The sequence below is a fragment of the Columba livia genome, chromosome 2 (genome assembly GCF_036013475.1).
Source record: "Columba livia isolate bColLiv1 breed racing homer chromosome 2, bColLiv1.pat.W.v2, whole genome shotgun sequence".
NCBI classification, from domain to species: Eukaryota; Metazoa; Chordata; class Aves; order Columbiformes; family Columbidae; genus Columba; species Columba livia.
This window is the reverse complement of record NC_088603.1, coordinates 126,704,312-126,729,285: the sequence shown is the minus strand read 5'-3', so window position 1 is coordinate 126,729,285 and position 24,974 is coordinate 126,704,312. Positions and strand designations below refer to the sequence as shown.

At 40.6% G+C, this 24,974-nt stretch overlaps 1 protein-coding gene across 3 annotated transcripts in view; it reads left to right on the top strand.

Moving 5' to 3' along the window:
- The window catches only part of CPA6 (carboxypeptidase A6), a 78,459-nt gene that overhangs the window by 15,766 nt on the left and 37,719 nt on the right, over window positions 1–24,974 (top strand). For 2 of the 3 annotated variants that reach the window (XM_065053724.1, XM_021284114.2), the window contains one exon: window positions 17,439–17,514. The exons of the other annotated variant lie outside the window; for it this stretch is intronic. In XM_065053724.1, coding sequence (XP_064909796.1) covers window positions 17,439–17,514 — 76 coding nt within the window. Of the gene's footprint in view, window positions 1–17,438; window positions 17,515–24,974 lie in introns of those variants that run through there. 3 annotated transcript variants of the gene reach the window in all.

Genomic DNA, 24,974 nt, shown 5'->3' with positions numbered 1-24,974 from the left:
TATCTGCTCTCCTGAATGGTCCAGGGCCATTGCATCGTCAGGCCTTGTGGAGCCATGGAGCCAGTTATATTCATACTGGTGTTAAGAATTACCTTTTTTTTTTTTCATTCACCTCAGATGATGCCATCAGGAATGTCTGGTAATCTGAAATGTCATGGAAAATGGGTCTCCACTGTGAACCTATATACTCAACACCAGCAGATGATGCCTTTGTTTTTCTGTAAGCATAATTCTTTACACTTCTCTGCACAAACTGTTTGAATACTCGAACTCAGCACTGACTGGGAAAGCAGAGAAGCGTGAGCCCCAGGGACTGCGGTTGGCACTTTGCTCTGGCTCTGTGCGCTATTTATCACAGGCAGCACTGACTTCTCCTGCACCCCAGAAAACCATTAAACACCAGTATGTTCTGCTGAGTGACAGTCAAGTATTTTCATACAAATGCCTTCTAACCTCTATAAACAGATGTTGTTCCCCTGTTGTATTCGCTATAAAGATGTTAAAACTCCTGTCTTTATGCCAGTGCCTCTGAATGCCCACCTCTTCATGTGCAGATTCCCATTTTCTACTTCTTCACGGCTCTTCCTGCTAAGCCCCATCACCAGCCTTTCCCCTCACAGCCTCTGTCTTCTTCAATACCTCCCTGCTCTTGGGATAATGACGCTCCCACTTCTCTTCCAATTTAGTGCTCCTTTAGAAATCACTACTGCCCTCTAACCTTAGACCAGTGATGGGCCACACAGCAAGTTCTAAATCTTTAAAAATCTGATAGTAAAATATATTTCCATATTACAAAGTATGCCATTAAACTGACTTAAAAACCATTAAAATAGTTTCACTTATAATATTGCTACCAAAGGGAGCATAAATAAAAGAGCTTGTGCTTCTTCCAGTGTTTTCACTGTGAGCAGCAGTGGGACAAGAGGAGTCAGCAGCTACTCTGCTCTTTAGAAGATGCCCAAAGGCAAGTTTTAAGTGTTGCTCGTTAAGTGTGAGCATTAAGGAGACTTAAAGCATCAGGAATCTCTTCACTTTCACATCCAAAGTGACAGCAAATGAGAAGCCGTGGATCGGGAGCATTTCTGTATTATACTGTATTTATCTGGTCATGCGTGAGAGCGCAGTCATTTACAACGGTCATAACACAGCACCAGGATACCACTTACTCCTGCGGCAAACTCTATCAAGCTCTAGCAGATTACCAGGCTTCCTGCGGACAAAGAGCACCCAAATATTCATCTACCCGGGGAATTAGGCATCTGCTCACTTTATCTACAGAACTGATCCTCTAAGATCTATCAAGTCACTTAGTAAAATCCATCACTTTTGGCTCAGACAAAGTACTTCCTAATTTAAGGCTGACATTTATGTTACTTGAAAATGGCTAAACATGAATACTGAGAAGAAGAAATAAGCTAAACGCGTCAGAATTAGTAGTTAAACTTTTACAGCACTTAATTTTCAAAGTTAGACTAGTGGCATGATATTCTAAAATCTATAAGAACAGAGAATTTATAGTTTTGCAGAAGACCTTTAGAAAACTATGTTCATATATAGCTGGATCATTAAAATATTTTATGGAGAAGTTTTGAAGAGGAGTGCTTCAGCTTCATTGGCACTTGCTTAAAACTGTAATATTTCACATGAGTATCTCGTGTAGGACTGAGAAAGCTTATTTTACACATTTAAGCATGTGCTGACTTTGATAGCATTCAGATCTCAAAACTTGTGTAACATAGTGCCCCTGTAGGCAGAAAACATCTGTCAAGCAGAGCTGGTAAAAACAAAAGTTACTCTGGGTGTTTCTTGATGAAATTGGCCTTCAACAGAACAGAAATGTCTGGGGGAGTTTTTCCAGGCTTTCACTGACCCCAAAAAAGAGACAGCATGGATGTTTAATATATTAAACAAAAAATCTTCTGAAAGGTAAATAGGTTAACTTCTTTCTTATTATTTCTCTGGAAATAACTAAATGTTCTGAGTAGTTATTGGCAAAACAGGATTTACCTCAATTATGATGGAAGTCTGAAGGTGTAACTTTGCTCACCAGAAAACAGGATGAGTTGTAGCTCATGTGTTAATGTCATGGGTTTTAGTGGGAAAAAAGTTTTCTGTAAGCAGTAGTGTAGAATATAGACCCTCAAAGACAGTAGTCTTCTGTGGGAAAAAATGCCCTCCAGTAGTTATAGTACTTTTGGTAAATTTAAAGTATGACTTGAGATGCTCTGATAAAAAAGATGATGACCTTCTGACCCATGCTATCATTGAAAGAATCTCCAAGCAAATTTATATTGCATATGTCTTCCAGAAGCACCTCAAGAAGTATTTAAGGAAACTAAAGTACTCGAGGTATTAAGGAAAGAGAAGGGAAAGTGTGCTGGACACCTCATAAGATCAGTACTGTGGTAGTTATTAATTTAGTACTTCTTTATACATTCAGTCATTCACTATGTGTTTCTTAATGTTCAAGGTTGTAGCTCTTGAACTAAGGTTGTACCTCAGAGCTTTATATTTACAAAAAGCAAATAGAAAAATTCACTGCCTTTCTCCTTTTTCTTTCACGTTTTTCAGCAGTTCCTTATTGTTGTGCGCTAAGTGCCTTACCCAGCTTCTGCTTGACATCATTTTGGTGTGAACGTTTCGATCTGCTTCTTCCTTGTATTGTCCGCTTTCACTGTGTCCTGTTGTGCAATTAAGTGGTACTAAAAACCTTGGAAACTTACTACTATAAACAGTCTAAATATTTTAAAATTTAATATTTATTAATTTTAATATTGATATTATATTGGTGCTATTTAGGATACTAATAAGATTTAATAACATCACCTTTGCTGTTCCTATAAAAAGATAATAAAAATCACGTGATGTGGAATTTATTTTCCTGTACAGCTTGCAAAGGTTTATCCTTACCAGAAAAGGATTTAGAAAAGACTAGCTTGACTTTTCACCGTTTTCACAAAATCAAAATGCTAAATGTGCTAGATGAGAGAAATGTGAACAATGAACATTTGCTTGGGCAAATGGGCAGATCTGAATAGCTTTACTGCAGCACTCACTACAAGCAGATTATGCCTGTATTAACAGACCGTGTAAAATACTTAATTGCCATGTTACGCACAGCTATATGGATCTGCTAGAACAGGCTAAAAGTAATTTGCATTAGTCCAACATTCATAGTATAACCTAATCATCACTACTTATCACTAATCTTGCTATAGCCTCTTTTATGAGGTTAGAAGGCTGTTACTCCATATTTCTTGCAGAGTGCGTTAGTGCGGATCATTCCCAATCCAGAGCCCCTTTCTGCCACAGAGGCACAGTCGGTGATAAGTTTCAAACTAAAACTGAACAGTGAAAACAAACAAACAAAAGTCTTTGAAATACACTTTGAAATACAGACTTTGAAAAGTCTGATGAAATTTAACAAGGGAAAGTGTAGAGTCCTGCATCTGGGCAGAAACAACCCCAGGTTCCAGTATAGGTTGGGAAATTACATATTAGAGAGCAGTGTAGGGGAAAGGGACCTGTGGGTCCTGGTGGACAACAGGATGACCATGAGCCAGCACTGTGCCCTTGTGGCCAGGAAGGCCAATGGCATCCTGGGGTGTATTACAAAGGGGGTGGTTAGTAGATCGAGAGAGGTTCTCCTTCCCCTCTACTCCGCCCTGGTGAGACCACATCTGGAATATTGTGTCCAGTTCTGGGCCCCTCAGTTCAAGAAGGACAGGGAACTGCTGGAGAGAGTCCAGCACAGGGCAACAATGATGATTAAGGGAGTGGAGCATCTCCCTTATGAAGAAAGGCTGGGGGAGCTGGGTCTCTTTAGTTTGGAGGAGACTGAGGGGTGACCTTATTAATGTTTATAAATATATAAAGAGTGAGTGCCACGAGAATGGAGCCAGGCTCTTGTCGGTGGCAAACAATGATAGGAAAAGGGGTAATGGGATCAAGCTGGAACACAAGAGGTTCCACTTAAATTTGAGAGAAAACTTCTCAGTGAGGGTAACAGAGCACTGGAACAGGCTGCCCAGGGAGGTTGTGGAGTCTCCTTCTCTGGAGACATTCAAAACCCGCCTGGACATGTTCCTGTGTGACCTCACCTAGGCATTCCTGCTCTGGCAGGGGGGTTGGACTAAATGGTCATTTGAGGTCCCTTCCAATCCCGAACATACTGTGATACTGTGATACACTGTACTGAGGATATTCCTGTGACATGGTGAACTCCCTTCACTACATCATTGAGACCAGGCACCTGAACAGGAGTTTTCACACACTGCCTGGCTCATATCCATGGTCTGGGCTGCTGAGTCCTTCTGTTGGATTTAAAATAGAAAAGTTTTAATTTTCTCTCCATGCAGAATGGGGAAGTTTCTAGAATCTCCCATCATTTCCTGCTCACCTGAAATTATCATTGTTGTTGAATGGTGTTTCAGGTGTACACTGTTATTCCAATGTGCTTCATCTCAGTGGACCTTGTGGTATCACGGGGAGGACCTTGGGGTTAGTGGCTTTATTGAATATTACATTCTAACTGGACAATCAACATTAAAAAAAAGGGTTAAAATGTTGCTGCAAGAGCTTCTGTTGTAGGGAGATTTATTTGCCCGTCTAGGGTAGGTATCTTTTAAATGACTACCAATAATGGACTTATGAATTTCAGGGCAATAAATGTCCTGCAATAAATATTTTGCCCTAACAACTGCACATCACAGATGTCAGCAGATGTGAAAACTCAAGACCAGATTCTGAGTTTATGCAAGCAGGTGTCACTCCATTGACTTGAACAGAACAATGTACTATATAGGAACGCCAACGAAAAAGAAAAGGACACCAAGTTCTTCTGGAATATAAATTAAGAAACAGTTTTCTTATTTAAATATGAAATATAAATCTTGCTTCTTACAGTCATAAACACAGATTGCCAAGAAATTATGTATCAGCCTCAAAATTCAGCTGTAATATTCAGGTGGCATTTATTCCTTGGTGAAGTATTTTACCTCACTTTGATTGGGTAAATGACCTCACCAAACACTGTTAATTGATTCATTGCCTATTAATCCTTATTTGTCATCCATATTTTAAAAATATACATTTATCTTTTGCTAATGAGGAACAGGAATAAAAGCCATTCTCAGCTGATTCAAGGCAGCACGTCAGAATGTGCAGAGTGCTTGGGTCAATATGCAAAGCTCAAAATAAAATGCTCAAAGCAATCATGTCCCTGGAATCAGAGAACAATCAAGTTTGGGTTCCTTAAATGGAGGAAAAGGGCAATAAAACAGCCCTAAGGTAAAGCCGCTAGAGGAAGAGAAGATAAAGTAGCTTAACTATATTGCCCTTGAGACTGTATTGGTTCTTCTGCAAGTATTACACTGTGTAGATGATGGAGAGAGGACTTCCAGAGGGTGATTCATATCTTTGTTGGTCTGAACAGTCTTGAGATAACCACCTCTCGTTATGGACTTTATAGTGTTGAGCGGCCTAGCACGATGTGGAATGGACCTGGGCCTGTAACACAGCTTAAGACAGCTATTCAAGAGGTGCTTTGTAGAGATACCGGCCGAAGGTCATTCTTTTTACAAAGTACCTCCTCTTAGCAGTTCAGATTCGGTTTTGTGGCTGGCCTGTTCATGAGACTGTCACGATACAACAAAATTGTTATGTCTATTCTCAGCACTCTGCTAGAAGCTGAGGGAGTGTTACCGTGCTGCTCAGGGAGGACCTAAGGAGTCAGTCTCATTTTCAATTTTACTGAAATTATGATAAGCTAGGTAGGTGCAGTTAAGCTAAACATTATCATTGTAACCACAGCCAGACTTACAATTTTTTTGCTTATAGAAATCTTAGTATGGCATCCTCTAAGGTCAGGATATTTGTAAACTAAGGGGTACAGAAATTTATGTAGGATTCCACACCATCTGGCCCAAACAACTATTAATACAATAAAGAAGTAAATCCCGCGATTTTACCTCCATAATTATGCAACATGTATCTTCAATATTCCCTTAAGTCAGAAGTGATTTTTTACGTAACTGACACAGCATTAATCTAGTGGAGAAAAAATATTTCTCAAGCAGCTTATGAAAATGGCAAAATATAATTGCCTTAATGGCTGGTGCAGCTGCCTTACAGGAGCTGTCTTCAGAGAATAAAAAATTTCATTTCGACTGAAATATTTATTTCAGTTTGATTTTGTTTTTTCAATTTGTATTCTGTATTTGGTGTGCTTTGGTTCTCTTCAGCACTGTACGTTGGATTTTTCAATGATATTACAGGAAGGCATGTCAGTTTTGTGTGAGATACTCAGGACCAGTTTGTGCCATGAAGAAAAAAAATAAAAGAATTAGCTTTAGAAAATCAAAGGAGAGTCAGATTGCGTATATGCATATCAACACTAAATTCAAAGATTTAGACGCATCAAATTATGCATAGCTATCTTGTTCGTATGTGTGACGGTGTTGTATGCTTCCTTCTCATTCCTTGCCTGCTGTTAAGTGAGACTGCAAACTCGTGAACCACTATAAACATGTTTAAATTTAGCTCCCTGAAGTCTTTTTTATCCAGACACGTTATTTAGGTATGTGCGGGAACCGTGACGTGTATTACAACATCTTTAGAACTTAAGACTGTCTTACAGAATCAGAGAACAGTTTGGGTTGGAAGGGACCTTCAAAGCTCATCTAGTCCAACCCCCTGCAATGAGCAGGGACATCTTCAATGAGATCAGGTTGCTAAGAACCCTGTCCAGCCTGGCCTTGAATGTCTCCTGGGATGGGGCATCTACCACCTCTCTTGGCAACCTGTGCCAGTGTTTATGTGCCTACACGGGACCTCTCACAAGAAAATACTGAATATGACTCGTAGGAATGCACAGCCCTGAGGAGTGTCTGCATTCATATCCTGAGCAGAGCTCTCTTGGGTCACTTTTCATTTTCTGAAAGGAGCCTGGCCAGGAAGCCCCGCTGTGCTAATTCTTCCCCACTGCTCACTCTGTGTTACTTATCATTTCGTTTGGGGTGCGTTTTTTAAGCTTTTACTTTTGCTACTGAAAAACAAAACATGCTGGATCCAGCTGAATGAACAATAAAATCTATGTCAGCCCATCTTAACAAGTTAACTGGCCAGCACACACATCAGTCCTACTCATTGCAATGTTGTGTGGGTAGTCTGCCCCCAAGAAACGTTGTGCCAGGCTGCAACTTAAATTTATGGCTATAAAAATGCACGAGAAGGGTTAATTGTAGTATCCCAGTGGGCTAGAGTAATGCAAATGCGCTGAGTCTTGCACAGCCATTATGAAGGGAGCGCCATGTCCACCAGTGTGAGCCTGGGTGGCCTCCACACCCCAGCTCCTACGTACAGCTGACCTTAGGCTTTCCATGGGTGCATCTGAATGGCCCTTACTGATACTTAAAACTGTTTTACTTTAAAAAACAAACAAACAAACAAGAACAACAAAAAACTCACTTTCCCCCTCCCCTAAAAAAAACCAATCAAACAAAATCCATTATGTTCAAAATGGAGGTTTTCAAGACAAAGGCACTTCTGCATGGCTATTGTGTGGATTTTCACAGCCTGTAAAATGAATAATGAAGAAGAAAACTTTCATGATGATGACATTAAACACACTTTTTGGCTGTTGTTTATTTAATCCACTGATACATACAAATACCTCTTAATGTTCAGACTCTACACACAAGTGTACTGTTAATTTTACTGGTGTGTAAGGTGACATATATATTTACATGCAGGCCCTAGATTTGGTTCCACTGGAACACCAACAAACGTTTCTTATCTTTATTCTTATCTAATCTTATTTATGCTTTTGACAAAATATGGCTAGCAGTTCTGCAGGCAGTGACCCCTCCAGCCGCCGCTGTGAACGGTGAGTGTGGCAGGGAGGACTCCCTGCCCACACCCAGGCCGGATGGCTGGTTCCTCCCTTTGGACAGATCATCACATAGCTCCTATGGTACGAGAAACAAATGACATGAGGTATAAAAGGATGTAAAACTCATATTTCCAAACAAAAAGGCTCAGGCAATGGGTTGCAGAGCCTGAAATTAGATCAAATGGATGCATAAACAAAAAGACTATATGCATCCATAAAGCTATGTGGAGCAGCTGGACAGGTGTTTTCTTGTTCGTGTGATAAAAGTGTTCCACCGTGGAAGGTTTCTAAACCTCATCTCTAAATTCATCGCCAGGGACAAGTGGTCTTCAAGAGGGGACATGCTGTGAGTCACAAAGTTTCTCTTTGTTGTACTACATCTAGCTCCAAAATGTTAAATGTTCACATTAAAAAAAAAAATCTGATTTTATCCAAAAATTATAAAAATGTTAACATTAAAATCTGTTATAGTTAGTAAAACAACATATCATGCTGCAGGCACATGTACACCTAATTTGCCATCCCAGGTAATTGGATTGATTTCAGGAAGGAAAGATGGTTCAGTAAATACACTGCAAATTGAAGTATATATGGTGCAGAATTGGAGCTGCACTTTTTAGTGTGCAATTCTTCAAAGCTCTAGATTTCTGTGACACAACTAATTAGAAACTGAAAATTTTTCATGAAAATTACTTCTCTCTCCTCCTGCATCACACATGTGACTTCCGTGTTCATAGAAAGTCTAAGTAAACATTTTTATTTTAATGTTTATTTCAAAATTAGTTTTGAAAGTTGAGTTAAAGAAAACCCATTACATAATGAAATGTCCAAAAACATTTCCAAATTTTTCAAATAATTTTATTGCACAAAACCTGACAATGCTAAATGGAAAGTGTATTTGGCGGGATTTGTGTATATTGGTTCCCCAACAACATAGGTTGCTCCTGGTGCACACACAGGCTCCCATTGGTGACGTGCACCTTGCGTCCTTTTGCAGGGAAACGATGGTTGAACACGTTGAGGTGCAGGCACTCGGGATTCAGCCTTAAGCCAAAACACATCCAGGTTGTGCCTTAAACTGGGAAATACTCCCAGGTATAGCTGTAGCTTTTGCAGGCAGTTCAACTCACTGCTTGGTCTGTTTGTCTCATCAGTCTCTTTATTCAAGGCAGTTGCTAAAGAGCAAAAATGACACTGTGTACCAGGGGTCACAGAGACCAACCATCTGGTGTTTTTACTTCAAAGACCCTTATCTTACATCTCTGTTTTATATATATTTAATTCACTCCTTTCCTGCAGTATCATTTTCAGCTGATGTGAAGATATTCTGCCACAGCGACTGTTTGGGGACAAATTTGCAAAGACTGTTTCACCTTGCTGTACGTGTGCAGGGTTTCGCCGTGCTGAGAGACTCCTCTCATTTGTTTTACTCAGAGGCATTCTACCTGGGCACAAAGTTTTACTGTGCCAGGTCAGCATTGTCACCTTGTTGGTGTCCCTGTGGGAAAAACAAGAGGGCTCCCTGTGAGGCTCAGTCATCTGTTGTTGTACAGTTTAGCAGTTTACATCATGTTCCTGGGCTTAGTGCTTGCAAATTTATGATTTCTTCTTTGAAATAACATACTGAGATAATGAACAGTTCAGCACCCAAGTCTCTATTACACTTATCTCAAACACAGGAGTAACTGATCATCCTGTCATGAAAAGGAAGAAACAGACAAACAAACAAAAGAAATGAAGAGGTAACTCCCTTGAAATCAATGCAATTACACGAGCATACTGCAGTAACACTGGCAAAAAGAGAAGCAGACTGAGGGTTTTCCTTACTACACTCAGTAAATTTGGTATTTTTCCCAGCTTTGTAATCTATGGATCCTGTCTTCCTGCAGAACTGTGGAGAGGCATGTCCTGTTTTTCCTTTATATGTATGGTGGCACTGAATGTGTGCTTTTGATGAATTAAAATACAAAATCACTCTGTGGAAGCAAATCGGGTAATAAGGCATTGCAGAATAGTTGGGGGAAATTTAGCGTGCTGCAGACATCTCAATGCAACAGTATGTCATGCCATCACCTTTTTTTTTTACTCCATAAATATTTTCATCCTTCTTGCTGTAACTTGCATAAATGAATAAATACATAGAAAACACTAATGATAAGTCCTAAATTAAAACTAAGCTCACCATCTTGACTTTTATTTTTAAAATATGTATGAGACGATTCCTCTGATCTTTTTTTTATATGCTTACAAACTCACACACTACCAGTTATTTGTGTTTCTTTGGCAAGTACAGTAATGAGTATAGAAATCCTCCTGCTAACGCTGAAAGCCTTTATACATTCATGAGAGCTTGAGGATCAAGATCTTAGATCGAGCTCAAGAGATTGCCTATCAGGAATATCCAAATACTTCCAGACCTTGTCCCATTCAGCAACAGGAATTGCTTTATGCTTTTATCCCTCATTCTATATGCCTGGAGTTATTATTACCCACAAAAATACAAATACAGTCTATCCCCAAATTATTTCTCAATTTATTTATTCCAGGAAGCTTCTAGGAATGTATTAGAAAAACTTGATGGCCTTAATAACTGAATTAAAAGAACTAGGATGAAATTCAATAGTTCAAATTTAGAGATCATACATAGAAGAATTTCTCCTACAATTGCAAATCCTTGGGTTGGATTAAGGAGGAAAAAAAAATAGCAATGTAGCATTCAGCCATAGCATGACTGTGGTCTCCAGTGTGTTAGGACCATAAAACTAAGATGGTAGGAGGGGAGACTTTTCAAAGGAGTGACAAAGTTTACACAGCACTTTTGATCTGTGTTCGAAAGCGGAAAAGCAGGAACAGGTACAGAGAAGTGTGTCTGTAAGAGAAAACAGCTTGAAGAAACCTGCTCCATTTCTTGGCGTGGTGCGTGTCTGAGTGTATATGGTTGTCTCTGTAAGATCAAGGGAACTGAGAACTGAATGGCAAATAAGACGTATGGACCTCTGGAGGTTTCATATCTTTCGAGGCTTAGAGATGATCTCTGACAGTGCTTGTGACACCATTGAATTCTATTGGGTAAAAGCACAATATTTCAAGACTTAAAAGAAGTTGTAGAATTTTGTTCTTTACCTTCTGTAGAATGTGTATTTACTGCTTTCCATCTGTGGTCCCTGTATTGCTCCCATTACTGTAGCCATCTGGAAGCTTAAAAGTCGTAAATGTATTTGTTGTCTCACTACTCCCACAGCTGGAACAGGCTGTCCAGGGCAGTGGTTCAGGCACCATCCTTGGAGGTATTTAAAAGACGTGGTTGTGGCACTTAGGGACATGGTTTAGTGGTGGAGTTGGCAGTGCTAGGTTAATGGTTGGACTTGATCTTAAGGGTCTTTTCCAACCTAAATTACTCTATTTTAAGTTTGAAAGATGCTATCAGCCCCATTTATAGGAGTGGGGAGCTGAGCCATGTTTACACTCCCAGCTAAGCACAGCTCTAAGCCTAAGCTTGTCCATCATGCTCTACAGGGAAGTATGGACTCAGCTACAGAGTCAGGCTGAATGCTTTGCTTTTACAAGCACCCACGCCTCAAGCACATCCACCAGGACAGAGCCCAGACTTAGGCTCTTGCTCAGGCTGTCGGAATGGATGGGGCAGAGAGGGACCAAACAAACCAGTCCACCACCAGATATCTCTAGCCAAATACAGTGTGTAGATTTTACAACTAAATGGCAGCCACCAATGAGGATATAAAGCCCATGGAGCTCAGTATAAGAAACCTTCTGCCAAGCCTGCACTTAACCTCGTTTGTAGATACCTGTGACGTTTTGCTCACAGTCTTAAAGGAAGTTGGAGCATAAAAAGTCTCATGTAGAACTCTATCACCAAAGCATACACACCTTCAGCCTTTTGTTCTTGATGCCTGAATTCTGTAACAACCCTCTTTCAGACTTGGTGTTTCTTTGATTTCACTGAGGTCAAGGGCAAATCTCCTGGACAGAATCCCGAGATACGTAACTTGGAAACTGTTGCTGCAATTGTCTGAAAACATACATGAATTTAGGATGAACTGAAGCAATTTTGAAGTTCAAAAAAGCTTCTGTGTGAACTTTTAGCATGGAGGAAGGTTGGGGCTGCCGGCAAATGCAGATTGTGGACTAGACCCTGGCCTAAGGTGAAGCTAACTGATCAGGACATGGATAAACTATGGGACGTGACATGAGAAATTGCTGGATATGATAATGTGAGAAGCTGGCAAAAATTTCAGATAGCACAGTGAAGGATGGCTGGATCCTGCGAAGGTGGAGGAGTTGTGTAAGAAATGGCTGAATTTTCCAGGTAATTGAAGGGGTGCAGTGGGGGCATTCTGCGGACAACAGTACCTAGGTAACCATATCAGTAATACCATGTGAGGCTGAGATTACCTATACATATTGAATTTGAGTACAGATGTAGCAGATCTGGGATCAATGAGGAAAGAATAATTAGTGGTGAATTGTTTATTTGAGAGGAGATGGGTGGAGGAAGCAAGGTACAAGCATAGTGAAAGGGATAGTCAAGAATGGGACAAGAGATAAAAATACATACAGCTGATGTAGTCAGGTCTGGCCAGGGGCACTGGCTGGGCAGCTCCGTGCTTGATCACCACAACTTAGTCAGAGCAGTAAGCCAAATTCCTTGGGTCAAAATGGGCACATCCCACATTTTTGCATACTTTAATCCTGCACAGGTAGCTCCAGGCCTCCTTTTCAACTGCTTTCCTTCTTTGGCCAGTTTGTTTCTCTTACACATGTGTTTGTCTTGTTACATCTTATTTTATTTTCTGCCTGGAGTAACTGCCTTCTTTCCCTGTTCTGTTGCATACAACTGGATGATGTTTGGTGACACAAGATGGTATCATTATCACACACACACTTTTTTTTTTCCTGAGACAGTGACATACACTGAAGCAACTGGTTCCCACATTCTGTGTGTGATCTAGATGACCATATAGGTAATGTTCGTGAGTCACTGGGGGCCAGCTTTGCTTGGAAAAGCGTTGTTCCTTAGTTGGAACTTAAACTGGAATTTCGGTAGACGTTGGTTGACCTTTCTGGACCATCTGTCTCCAGAATGGAGCTGTTTAAAGGATGAGTTCTAGTAATCTAGTATCAGTTTAGTCCCTAAAGTTTCCTGCATGGGTAAAGTAGGAAATCTTTTTTGTACTTAAAAAACATCTATCCAACTCAGATGTACTATGCCCGGAAATTAGTGGGCACCTTGCATATAAATTCACTTTTCAGATAAGTCATCTGTGCTATACTGATGAAAATCATGCAATAACATATTTTGCTTCCTCAGCATTTTTGCCTGCGTTACCAAGGCAAATCTTTTTCATTCACAATTATCAATAAGCTAGCTCTTCCTTATACCAGGAATAACATCAGTTTTCCTGTCTTAATAACTAAAAGGCAGAAACTATATATAATGCTATCTAGAAAATACAAGTGCTGTACTCTTCTGTTTGAGTCAGCATAAAACACCAAACCAAAAAAATAACCAAAACACCACATTTGAATATTTCCTGACATTTGAACTAGAAGAAGAATTTAGCAGAGAAAAGGGAATGAAGCAATCAATCTTTCATCACAAGTGATATCTGATGGCACACTGGGAATTGACAAGAGGCTTTCATGCTGCAGCATTTTTCAGATGTGTCTTTCAGTGTGTAACTAGTTCCCAAGACCTAATGAACCACTCAAGTGCAGCAGCTATGGCTGTTCTCAAGAACTATAATCCCTCCTCTACCATTAGGAATGGATGCTTCTAAGTGGGGATTTAGTTTCTTTCAGATTTTTCCTATAGGTATTTGATTTATAACATATCATTCCTCAAACTGTGTTTAAAATACTTATAAAGCCTTTGTAAACATACTTTCATTGAATTCCATGGAAGAGGAGAGAGCTGATTAAGGTTCACATTAGTCAGGAAAATAAAACAATAAGAAGGATTTTCCTGAAGGAAATGAGGAATTTACATAAATGCAGTTCGTGCATGTGACTTCAGCAGGGATGTTTCATGAGAGAGAACTACTGATTCCATCAGGAAAGAAGTTGTATATGTGCTGCAGAATGGTTTCATTGAATCCATCTGGTCTGTTCAGAGATGAGCTAAAATTATGAAGTAAATAGAAAAAAAGTAAATGAAAAGAGCCAAAGAAGTAAGCCCACTGGTTTTATTCCGCAGTGGAGGTAGGAATATCACCCTTCACAAGCCCAAGTAGCATATTCTGTGTTTCAAAAGCATCTGTGTAATTTTTCATGCTGTTCTTGAAAATATAAGGCAATAATGGAGGAAACAAAGATCATTGCATGCCAGTGCCAGCCAGCAGCTGGTCATCCACGTTGCTCAGAGACAAGGCTTTCCCTGGGGACACCAGTGGTCTGGCTTCTACTCTTTGCTCATCTGGTCAGTTCATTTCGTATAGCTTGTGTATTGCTCTTTGCAAAGGCTTTCAACTGTGTTTACACAAAATTCAAATAATCTCGCTAAATCCTAGCTTTAAATTCCATTAGCCAAGTTGCTAGTGGTAATTTGAAAGCTTGTCCTGGTTGATGTAAAGTTCTATATTCATTTCTACAAAATAGATCTCACCTTGCTGTTTGTTTAGAAATATATATATTTTTTTAAAAGGTTTAGAGCCATTATGGTTAGAAAAATAATCCTGCTTGTATAAACCAGCAGGGTGCTGACATATGTCTGCAGGCAAGACAATATGAATCAACTTTCCCTAGACATATACATGATGACTTGATTCTTCCTCCTCAAGAGCTAGACATGAGGGACAGCAGGGACCTCACTGGGGTGGTTCTAAGTGTTTGGGGTACAGTTGCCATTTATCAGCCACAGTAGTCTGTGACCTGGTAGATTTTGTTGTTGGCTCTTAACTACTGGATAGGCTGTTGGATTTCCACCCTAAATTCAATGGGTATGCATAGTGTTTAAGGTAATCGTTTGATTTCTTCAATGTGAAATGTAACTAGGAAAGCTGAAAAGCTAAACAATAACTTTAGGACTATGTTCTTTGACTGGTAGGTATCAGGAGTAAAGGCAGATTTGGTATCTGTGCTTTTCTGAAGAATATATAATGATTATCCACTGACTGGCTAGCCTACAGAAATATGTTAGCAGATAGTTCTCAAGAATTCAGTGTATTCCTGCATCTTGCATGCACAAAAAATAAAATTGCCTTGTCATAATGGCTTAACCGTCTTTTATAAAATAGTAACAGCACTAGGTATGCTAAACTGCTTGCTATGAGCTCTCTAGCAGCAGACCCAGCCACAGCTTGAGGCATTTCCCAACAATGTGTCAAGTGATCAATCTGTCACAGCACCCATATTTTCTTCTTCGAGGCAGGTCTTTTCATCACATTGGAAATGACAGAAGTGCTGAGCTAAGCCAAGGCAGTTTAGAGTGATGTGTATTAATTCAAGATTGTACCTAAGTGATGTCTGTTCCTTCATAATTCCATTTTAGCCACGTAACACATGCTTAGCTATTTATTTCATTACAGTCTGGTTTTCATATGTTGGTTGTCCTGATCCTTCCAGAAATGTCCAATGAATCTTTATTAGTTACTTCACCTTCACATGTCCTGGGCAATTGTCAGTTCTGTTTACTCGTTTTCTTCTTAATAGCAATTTAATATTCTGAAAGAAATGAGTAATGGAAAATAATGTCATTGTTGTATGTATGGTCAATTAAAAGCATTTATTTTCCGTTAAAAGATGCAGTAGTTGTAGTATTCTAGTACTCTAAGGGACTTACTCCTTTCTGTATAAGTTCCTATACAGGAGGTTAAACTTGGCTCAGAAGCATAGCAGTTTCCCCTAAAATTTTAGAGCTGCCAAATTATAACAAGAGTGGTTCAGAAATCTTTCTTGTGCATCGACCGTTTGTCAAGTAAGATCAACAGCAGCCGAGCAGAATGGACTGAGGTCCACATCTCTGGGTACATCAGTGTTACTGCAGCCATAACCTAGAGTCTAACTGGACCAAAAACTTTAAGGCCCTGAAGTTGTCGAAAGACTTAGGAGTTTTAAGGCTTAGAACCTGTCTGCAAGGAAAGCTCAGCAGGGGTGAGAACCAGAAGTGAAGAGCTTAGACAGAAGGATCAGAGGCTAACCAGAGGGAGCAGATGTTGACTGGAGAAAAAAGACTGAAGAATCAGGGAAGGGAAACTGGCTGCTAGAAAGAGGCAGAGTAAGCTATTTCAGAATTCAGTGTTTTTTAGTAGTACTGAACCCAACAACCAGTGTATTCTTCCGAACCACTTACTGACAATATTTAGTGCTTACCTATATATGCGTTAAGGATTCTTGCAACAAAGGCGAGTCCTACCAGAGCTGTAGCTGCAGTATACCAAAGGCTAGACTTGGTGCCTGCTTGCTGAGTATAAAAGCAGCTTTGAAGCCTTTCTGAAACAGTGAGGCCAGCAAATGCACCCTCAGCAGTGTTGCTTTTAGGTAGCCCAGTATCTTCTGAGTAGACTCAGAAGCTTCAGGAAAATAGGAGAGTTTTAAGGGACAGACTGCCCTCAATGCCAAGGGAAATTCTACTGCATAAAACTCCCAGATAATGAGGAAACTGGAGATAAAGAAATTTTTTTAAAGGAGATTCTGGCTAATGGGTGGAACTGTAGAAATAAAGATACGCATGATCTCCAAGGGCTCTTGGAAGAGAAGTAGTGATTATCAACACTAGCAATCCAAAAACTCATAATGTAGGAAAATGATGGAATTAGCCTTGGCCACACAAATTTATTTCAGCCCTCTTGCTTATGGACTGTGATGGTGATGTCTTAGTTATGCTATCACCCCCTATATTTTCTATGGTCTCCAACCTCCCATAGTTGGCTGGTGGTCACTGAATGGACAGCTCTTCAGTTTTTTGTTTTCCATTTCAAAGTTATGTCTGTTGAGATCTGCTAAAGGAAGTGCATAAAATGAGCTGCTATTAACTACTACCTTGTGAGCATGTGTGAACAGCGATTTACTTCACAAAATTTGTTAAAGCTTTAATAGGTAAAGTATAAGGCATATCCCTGATGTGAAGGTCATTTCTATTCTAAATTCAAGTCCTCTCTTTGATGCATGAAAACACTGGACTCTTCAAAGCCCATTAAATGGCTAAGCATGCAAAACCAGTGTATCTTACCTAATCTTGTCCTCAGAAACAGATTAGTTGTTCTGGGAAGAAAAAAAACCTGTTTTGATCTGAGGCAGATATTCAATATGGAAGATGTCAGCCTGAATGGCTTAAATTAGAAGGAATGAACAAAAGCATTTACATAGAAATGGAGGGTAAGGTGACACCCTAATCTGGAAAGGGCAAATCATTTCTATGAAAGTGTGTATTACAGGGACCAGGTTTAAAAGCAGAGCTCTAGTTTGCCCAACATTCTGCAGATGCTGAAAAAAGAGCACGAGTACAGTAGCTATCTGAACGTTGTTTATTGTTGCATTTTGCTGCTGCAAAGAGCCTTAAAGTGTCAATTCAATGTTCTGTTATTGGCAGTGATAAAGTCATACGAATTGTTCCTGAGAGTGAGAGGGAAACACACATCCTGAGGGCTGCATTTAACAGGCTTAAGGTGAGTTTGATTATTTTAATCTTCTTTTTCTGATCTTTGTTGAAGACTGTAGTGGGTTAACTGACATGCCTTTCATTTGGCACTTCAAGCTATTTTATACTCTGGAAAGCAGCCTTTGCCTATTAAATTCCTAATTTCCCAATAAAATAGTGCAGGATTTATATTCATTATGCCTGACAATTTTAACAAGAAACACTTATTGCCTTAAAATAATATACGTGCCATACTTGCAATTTGCTTTTTTTGCTCTTCTATTTCTTGCTAGCATACATAGTTGCATGCTTCATTATCTAGCCAATGGTTTTATTTAAAAGGTTGAGTTAATTTAAGATGTGGACACACACAGGAATCAGATAAAGGAGGTGGCTTCAGTTTGAGAATCTCCCTGTCAAAATAATTCTCCAGAGGCAGTTGAGAGAGCGTCTGCAAGACTCAATAGCAAGACAAATGGCCTTTTCCTGCAGATATAAGGGAAAAGCAGTGGTGCCACTGTAGCAGCACAGCCCTCTGCAGCATGCTGCTTTGCCAGCAGGGATGGTCTTTTCTCAGCAGGGTGGCCCATGACCTCAGAGGAGAATGGGGAGCACCCATAAGCCAGGCCTCTGGCATGGGAAGGACTGCACTACACACATGTGCTGGCCTCAGTCCCTGGGATGGAGACAGATGTCATTAGTAGTCTCCAAAACACGGCCTAACCAAAGCAGAACCAGGGAGGTACCAACTTCATCACCATGTTGAGTTTGTTCCAGGAGCTGAACGCAAGTCCCAGGCTGTGCTTCTTCACCTGTGTTAGCTCATACTCCACTTCAGCCTGGCGGGCAATGGTTGATTTCTCCCTGTACTTGCGGAGTTTGATGGGCAGCCTTGCAGGCAGCAGGAACAGAGGCTGAAGTTGTTTGGCCCAGTGAACTCAAGCCTTCGTTTGTGTGTGGCTGGAAAGAGCTGTATGGACATATACAAAGGAACATGGTGGTAACTTTGGCAGTCCCGTGTTATGACTCAGTTTTGGGTCACAGCAGAACACCAGTGGTACCACAGTGTTGGGAGCGTATGCAAAACCTCTGGGCTGCTCACTGCCCTCAGGTCCAGCAAATTCTTGGGCAGTCTGTGTGTTCCTCTGTCTTCCATGTTGAAACCTCATGTAAATTATTTTGGTCTCACTGATGCAAATAATGAAGATGCATCTAATTTTCTTATCCAATAGTTAACATCTGGATGCAAGTAAATAAAACTTCAGTCCCCATACCAGATCAAATGAAATAAAGATCTTAGAAGAGCTCTTACACCCTCCCGAAAAGCATTCCCTCTTTTAGTTATGATCAAGCTTTTTTGCTACCATTTTTTAAGAAAGTGGACAGAGCTACCTTAGATTCCTCAGCCCAGGAGAAGGCTCAATGCTGCAAATACTCCAGCAGTCAAGACGTTGGTGCCTTCCTAGCTTTAAGTAGGAAGGCTGAGGCTCTCTTCATCACCTCTTAACGATGTGTTCAGTTAGTTCTCCACTCAAGATCCTACCTGTTGTAAATCCCATTCTCAAGACATCCAACCTATGTACATGTTGCATGAGGAATTTCAGTGTTCAACAGAGGCTGTGTCTCAGTGCTATGTATTATAGAATTTTGTACTGTAATGCCCAGCTCTCCTAAAGAATATTGTGATATATTTGTTTCTGCAGTGCTTACTAAGGGCCTGACCCTCAACTGTGAATGTTACTGTAATACACCAAAAAGGATAATTGGTTTACTCCTAATTAGGAAAAAAATCTTACCATAAACCCAAGAAATACATGTGGAAGCTGGTTTTTGCATTAATTTCTTCCCCCTGGATGCAGGAACATAAAGAGAGAGCACATGTGTTTTTTCCTTTCTCCTCATATTGCAAACCCTGCAAAGCAAAAGGGTTACTCACCTTCCCGCAACTGTTTCTCATTACAGAGCTCCCTTAGGCTCCCAGAAAGAGATTCCTTCACCCAATTCCATCAAAGTGGGAGCAGCAGAAACTTAAATAAATAATTGCATGCTGTAGCTCTGAGAGTAGGATAATAAAATTTTGGCAAACTACATCGGAATCTGAGTAGTTAATTAGAAAGCGATTGATTTTGATGAGGTAGTAAGCAGAGAAGATTGAAGGAAAGGCTAAAAAAGAGAGGGAGTATTGACACCCAGTTTCATGAAAACAGGCTGGATTTGGCTGCGTTTCAGGTCATTTGGCTGCGTTTCAGGTCTTGGGGCTCTTCCATGTGCAGCTGCTTCAGTGCCCATCTACATGGGGTCAGACAGAAAGAGACACCTGGGGAGCTAACAAGTAATGGGTATGTTTAACATTAATTTCTCATTGTCTTCCCCCCGGCTCCTGCCCCCTACCTTCCCCCAAAAATCTCGAGTTATTCACTCATGACGAGGTGGATTGACAGCAGCACTTCTCAGAAGTGCCAGGTACTCACAATACCAACCACAGGCAGTAGCAGCTGCAAGTCACCAGCCCTTCCGAAGAACCATGTATTTAGAGTTGTGCAACGTTTTCAGTCTCTGTGTCAGTCTCTCCTGTCCTTCCCCTGAGCTCAGACTTCCAGAGTTGGAAACAAAGCCGACACTGGACTTAGATTTAATTTTTTAAATATGAGTCTCTAAGAAAAATGCTGATAATGTGCTTGGGAGAAAACTGAAGACAGTACTCCAAAAAAAACCCCACCAATAATGGAAAAAAATGCTGTGAACAAAGCCCAGCTATAGTCCTGCTGTTGTCTGAACACAGTATGCCTGACGAACAACAGAGGTATGAACAGCAAGGTCAACGGAGATACACAAATTGCTATAATTACAAGTAATGGGCTTTGGACTTTTACATTTTAGAGACAGAAAACCCAGAACTGGTTTAAGACGCATCTCCTTTGAATCCATTTTGGTTTGAGCAGTAAATTAATACCAACCTGTTATATTGCTCACATGTTCTGTTCCTGAAGGGAAAAATAGAGCCAGAACCAGGATCCTTTGAAGACACAACAGTTTTGTATCTACGTAACTGTCAAATAGCACCAGGTTTTTTGTTTGGGTTTTTTTTTTCCAATAAAGTATTTTTGGATTAACTTCAAGTAGTTGGTCTATTGAAGAATATTAGTGTTTTATTTACAGCCATTTCAGGAGTTCCACTGAACCTGAGTTATGACATGGCCTGGTAGTATTCTCCAGCATTGTCAGGTTTAGAAGAGCAAGAAAAGCCAGTGAAAATAAAAGTTACATTACTTTTTTGTTCTCAGAGTGAGAAGGATATGTGCACTTGGGTGTAAATTCAGACATATGTTTCTCTACCCTCTCAAGCTGGTCTATTATAGATGAGTTATATTTCAAAGGTACCAAACATTATCCTCCATAGTGATGTCAGGATTAGTCCCCCATTAGTCAACCTGAAGGATCACAGAAATTGGAGTGGAAAAGTCAAGTTTGGGGAGCACAGTTTGCCCCCAGCGTGATCCATGTTCAATGTTTTGAATAAATTCCCAGGAGAGTGCAAACACAGAGTAGATTCTGCACAAATGGATCATATTCTTGTTGCAGGATTTCCTCGCCTACCACAGACCATCTATTCTGGTGAGAGAAAGAGGAGACAATACCAGGCTCCCTCTTCACTGTGTCTGGTGCAGGGAGCTTTACTATAAACTCTTGGTGTTCTGTGTTTTTCCAGCCACTTCCTTCTGCCTTTAAGATCTAATCTCGTAATGCAGAGGCAATTAGCCTTTGCCTCTGGCGTATCTTTCATAATCCAAAGAATTAAAAGGAAAACTCATCTCTCTCCAGTTCAAATGAGCATATCCTTCTGAGGGCCTTTATCACAGAGAGGTCTGAGAAAATTATTCTGGTTGTCCTAATATAATACAAAGCAGCGTATTTCAGTGTCAAACAGAGAATAAAGCAAATGCAAAGATACCTCTTCTTATCTTCCACTGGTTTGGACAAAGGGAAAACAATCAGGAAGAAAATAAACAAGCACTAGAAAGAGTGGCAATGTGTCTTTTCACTCATTTTGTTTTATATACCTATTTCTTAATGACTGCCCTCATCACTGATTTTTCCTGAGTAGACTTCGTCATTTACAGTCTAGTGTAGGTGCTTTATTTCTGTGGCCTGCTCGACATTTAGGCGCATTATATTTCATGGGAATAATATAAAGTGATCCCACTGCTGACAGATTTGCTTAAGGAAAACCCATGCCAGATTACAATTTTTAAATGCCCCATGTAGGAAAGTGGTGGGAAGGTACCAATCTGTTACATCCTTCTGGAATTAAGCGAGCTGTTGTTTGCCTCACCTGATTTGGCAAAAAGAAAGAAGCTCCAGGGTAATGGGGAAAGAAGTGGGGAGAGCTTTGTCTTCTGCTGTGCTGAAGTCAGTGCCATAGAGATCAGCAGGTTGCAAGGTCCGTCCCTTTTGGGAAGGGGATGAGACACAAAAGGAGTCCTTTCTTGAAGGATCATCTTGGAATTGACTGTATGGCTTGATGTATTTGAAGTATCTTAGCATATGCCCCCAGTGATTACCATGGGCAGCAGTGGCAGCCTTGCCACAGAGTAAGTGCAAAACTCACAGAAGCTGGATGAATACCCAGGGGCTTTAGTCCACATGGAAACCTTTTGATCTCAAACAGGACTGCTCTGGTACCAATACCTGAGCTGTAAGGCTAACTCATACACATTTACAGAAGATGTAGTCCCTTCGGACTGCTTTAAACTTAGCATCTGGAGCTCCTTAGGAGGGATATTTGCTCCTTTTTTTTTTAAGAAAAAAAAAGCCCATATAATTCTTAGTGTAATAAACCCCTGAAACATGCATGAAGTGTATAGGCTCTGCTTCGATACAAATGCCATTGCCTATACTGAGTGAATAATGGATAATGAATGTTTCATTCCACACATTTAACTTTTGGTTCGTGAATTGCCCAAAGGCAAATCACATTAGTCATAATCACTTGCTGAGTAATTTCCACAAATTAGTTTTGGTCTGTAGCTCCATTGCCCAGAGTTCTTTGTTATTAATCATTGTTATAAATTGATTCCTTCATTGACTGGTTCAGTTAACTTGCAGGTGACAAAACATTGCTTTTTTCCCTGATGGTGTGAACATAGCATGTAGACCTGCACCGCCAGTAAAAATAGCCTTACAGATGACAATTTGTCTGCTGTGAGTTCTGTAAAGTTGCTTAAACTTGCATGTGTTCAACCAATAAACTCATGCACAGTAACCAAGCAAAAAGAAAGTTGATCGACCACCATCGCAGCCTGCAGAGCCACTGCCTCTGGCCACTGTTGTCCCTGCCAGGCAAAGCAGTGTTGATCACATTCCCTGACCCACCAGCCCCCACTCTAGGGCCATAGTGACACCATCTCTCCAGAGCGAGTTCTCAGAAAGCTCTTAGACTCCTGCACTGCCATGTCTGCAACTCTTTCTTAGGGCAATACATATCTGAGGTCGTAAGAAATGAGGCAGGCGGGGAACAGAGAGTCATGCTCTCTTTTGAGGCAGGAGGTGCCAGTTTCTGGTTTTCACTAAGTGACAAAGGCAGTGGCAGCTGGGAGGTGCCATCAGTATGTATACAGTCATATGGATCTCATCTCCAGCGTGTTTCTACATCACATTGCTTCCAGTTTTTCTGGAGAAGAACGATAAGAGCCTGGTAACTCTGCTTCCCACCAGCTGCCCCAGACCTTTGAACACCTTTTGCACAGTCCCTGTGCCAAAAACAACTGAAGCAGGTATGATGGTGAGTGTGACAGGGGTAAATGATGATGGAGCTCTTCCTCCAGCTTTCATGTAAGATGACAAATATGTTGCATAGCAATGCTAAGGAACATTTTCATATGGTTGTGATAGACGAAAATGCAGTAAACTCTTTAGCAGTTGAAGTACAAACTCGTGGAGTTCTTTATTTTTCTAGCTGTAAATCACTGTCACAGTTTCTGGATTGGCTGCTGCTCTAACACAATCGCAGGCACCGATCTTGTCTCAAATGTTCTGCTGCAGCCTTTTGCTCTTAAATATACTATCGCTTTTTATAGATACAGTACAAATCTATATTCCTGACCTAGTGTTTAAGACCAGAAATACCTTTTTGCAGGGTAACTGTTTTCACACTAATAATTTGCAAATGGTTACAGTAGTCAATACACAAAAGAGAATTATTTAGAAGGATAGCATCACAGTGACCCAAGTATTACAGAGCTGCCCACTCTTTGTACCCCAGCACTTCTCTTGTCCATCCATTGTACTTCTGCTTCATACGCCTCTCCAATGATTTTTTATTGTCTCCTGCTCTTTCTTGTTCAGGAGACAATTTGAGGAGCCTGTTGTTGATTTATGAGTCTTTTCAAGTTTTTAATTCTGTTGGACCTGACTGACACAAACAAATGTCGCATTCCCAAGCGCTTTGCAAAGAAACCAGGATTTGCTCAGGCCCTCATACCCAGCAGATGCTGTTTATCTGCCCTGGAATTTTCTTTTGTAAGCATTAGTTTTGAAGCACTACTTGATTTGAGCCTTGACTGATAATTTCTACTCCATCGGTGGTCTACAAGCCCTTTTATCATACACGGCTGACTGGTATCAGGCTGTTTGTATAGGCAGCAAAGAAGCTACTGCTCTGTGAGCATTCCTGGCATAATGGAGTTAGACCACTCATTCTTCAGTAGCTTTTTTTAAAAGAAATTCCTGGGCACAGCCAGGCACTTCTTTAACTTTGGGAGAAGCCAGACTTGGAGGCCTTGAAGCCACAATGCCAGTTGCCTTTTGTGTGTTTTCTAGCCTCTACAGCAGCTGCTTATCCGTTGTAATCCCTGAATTGATCCTGTCATTGCAGTTCAGGGAATCAGAAAAATATCTCATGGGGAAAAGGATCACTTGGCTATAAATCTGATAGTTTACAGCTCCATAGGCAAATGCTGAAAAGGGCTTCAGAGAACAAAAGCCCATCTGAAAAAGCAGTAAAAAAGCCTGTCGGCCCAAATGGAGCCATTCCTGCTTTGCAGAAGGAAATAATTAGTTCAGTGTCCAGGGCTGTGTACATTTTACTTTGCACACACAGCAAATATGTCTAAATAGCCAGATGCTTTAGTCATCGGTCCAGATTTCACCCTAACTCATAGTTAGGGTACCAGTCAGATGTGCATACAATATTTCAGATGCAGAGGGAACTTCAGGTGACAACAGAGGTTATTCATCAGTCTATCAGAATACATGTCTGTAAATCTCATGTCAGGCTCAGAAGAAAAATATTGTTCCAGGAAAATGTTAGTAGGAAGGTGCAAGATGAAACAGGAGAGCCCAGGTAATGAGTGTATCACTCTCATGAGACGCCGAAAGCCTGGACTTTCTGAGATGGAAGGAATCTGCTTCCTCTTTTTCTGGTGAGCAAGCCTGGATCCAGGCTCAGCAAAGCCATCAGCACAGCCCTATTGCTTCAGTGAAAGCAGG